The 1,564-nt window shown below is 38.6% G+C and overlaps 1 protein-coding gene across 1 annotated transcript in view; it reads right to left on the bottom strand.

Moving 5' to 3' along the window:
- Nucleotides 1-1,558, bottom strand: part of LOC102308089 (ribonuclease inhibitor) — an 8,856-nt gene extending 7,298 nt beyond the window's left edge. The window contains exons 1-2 of the mRNA XM_005952444.3: nucleotides 1,093-1,558; nucleotides 610-783 (exon numbers count right to left, since the gene is read on the bottom strand). Of these exons, the coding sequence (XP_005952506.2) occupies nucleotides 610-783; nucleotides 1,093-1,352 (434 nt within the window). The 5' untranslated portion in view covers nucleotides 1,353-1,558. The remainder of the gene's footprint in view (nucleotides 1-609; nucleotides 784-1,092) is intronic.
- Nucleotides 1,559-1,564: the final 6 nt, after the last annotated feature.

The raw sequence follows: 1,564 nt of genomic DNA, 5'->3' as shown, positions 1-1,564 counted from the left end.
GGAATGAATTTTAGGTCTCTACGTCCATCCCATGGGGAATGGGAGCAGTAACAAAGGTGTTGCGTTTATATTTTTGTTGAGTGTATATATATATATGTATATATATATATATGTGTGTGTGTGTGTGTGTGTGTGTGTGTGTGTGTACACATATATATACACACATATATAACAGGCTGTAATTACTGTCATTGAACTTTATGAAAATCAAATAGATATAGCAATTGACTGAGATTTGGAAATAATAAAAAATAGTGAGGCACAAGAACAAAAGGATGACGCTCACCTTTAGAGGTAAGTATTTCTCAGGTGCATTGAATAGACAGAATAAACTGTAGAAAACTAAACAGCAGAAAGAAGAAGAGAAATAACAATTTTAACATAAACCAGTGGCACACTCAAGGGCCTGATCAACCCTGGCAGGGCCTCCTTGGATGAGCGTGTCTAGTGATAATGGCCGAAACTCCGATGAATCCAAGGTCCTCTACTGACGATGTGTCCCAAATTTTAATATGATAATTTAGATCAGATATTTAATCCCTAAACCTAACCAAGGAAAAATGGCAGATTAGACTGGGTAAAAAAACGAAAGTTATACATTTAGCCGACCTCAGACTTTCCAGTTTACAATGTGGACTTTGTAATGCAGCAAACAGAAGTTTCACACCGGAATCCTGAAGGTTGTTGTTACTCAGGTCAAGCTCTCTCAGCCTAGAGGACTGACACCTGAGAACTGAGGACAGAGCTTCATAACTTCTCTTTGAGAGGAAACAGCCATTAAGTCTGAAAAAAGAAAATCACCTACATTTATCACCATGTCCTAGACATTTGGGAGAATGGAATGGATTTTTATTAGATATTTCAATAGGGCCGCACAATCACAATAGATAGATTAGCAGCAGTTCAGTGTTACTGCTATGAAGCATTAAAAACATCTTGTATTTGACTGTAAATACTATCTAAAATACGTTAAAATTTCAAGGGATAGTGCTTTTAGTTTCTTCTGTTTTTTCCCTTTAAAATCCACAGGACAGTTTTTTTTAACTAGAATAGATATTAAAAATCTAAAAGTATAGTCACATGTTTACTTACAGAGCTTTTTTGGAGGCTTTGATCACTGGCAGCAGTCTCAGAAGAGCCTCCTCTGAAGCAGAGTATTTCTTCAGGTCAAATACATCCAGATCTTTTTCTGATGACAGTAAGATGAAGACCAGAGCTGACCACTGAGCAGGAGAAAGTTTATCTGTAGACAGACTTCTTGATCTCAGAGACTGTTGGATCTCCTCCACTAGAGAACAATCATTCAGTTCATTCAGACAGTGGAACAGATTGATGCTTCTCTCTGCAGACATATCCTCACTGAGCTTTTTTTTAATGTACTGGACTGTTTCCTGATTGGTCTGTGAGCTACTTCCTGTCTGTGTGAAGAAGCCTCGCAGGAGAATCTGACTGGCCTGCAGTGAAAGACCCAGAAGGAAGCGGAGGAACAAGTCCAGGTGTCCATTTGGACTCTGTAAGGCCTTGTTCACAGCACTCTGGTGGAGAGATTGAAGTTTTGGTTTGT

This window comes from Haplochromis burtoni, unplaced genomic scaffold (assembly GCF_018398535.1).
Source record: "Haplochromis burtoni strain Fernald_Lab_line unplaced genomic scaffold, NCSU_Asbu1 Contig_1298, whole genome shotgun sequence".
Lineage (NCBI taxonomy): Eukaryota > Metazoa > Chordata > Actinopteri > Cichliformes > Cichlidae > Haplochromis > Haplochromis burtoni.
Note: the sequence above shows the minus strand (reverse complement) of the source record. Positions and strands in the feature narration are given on the sequence as shown.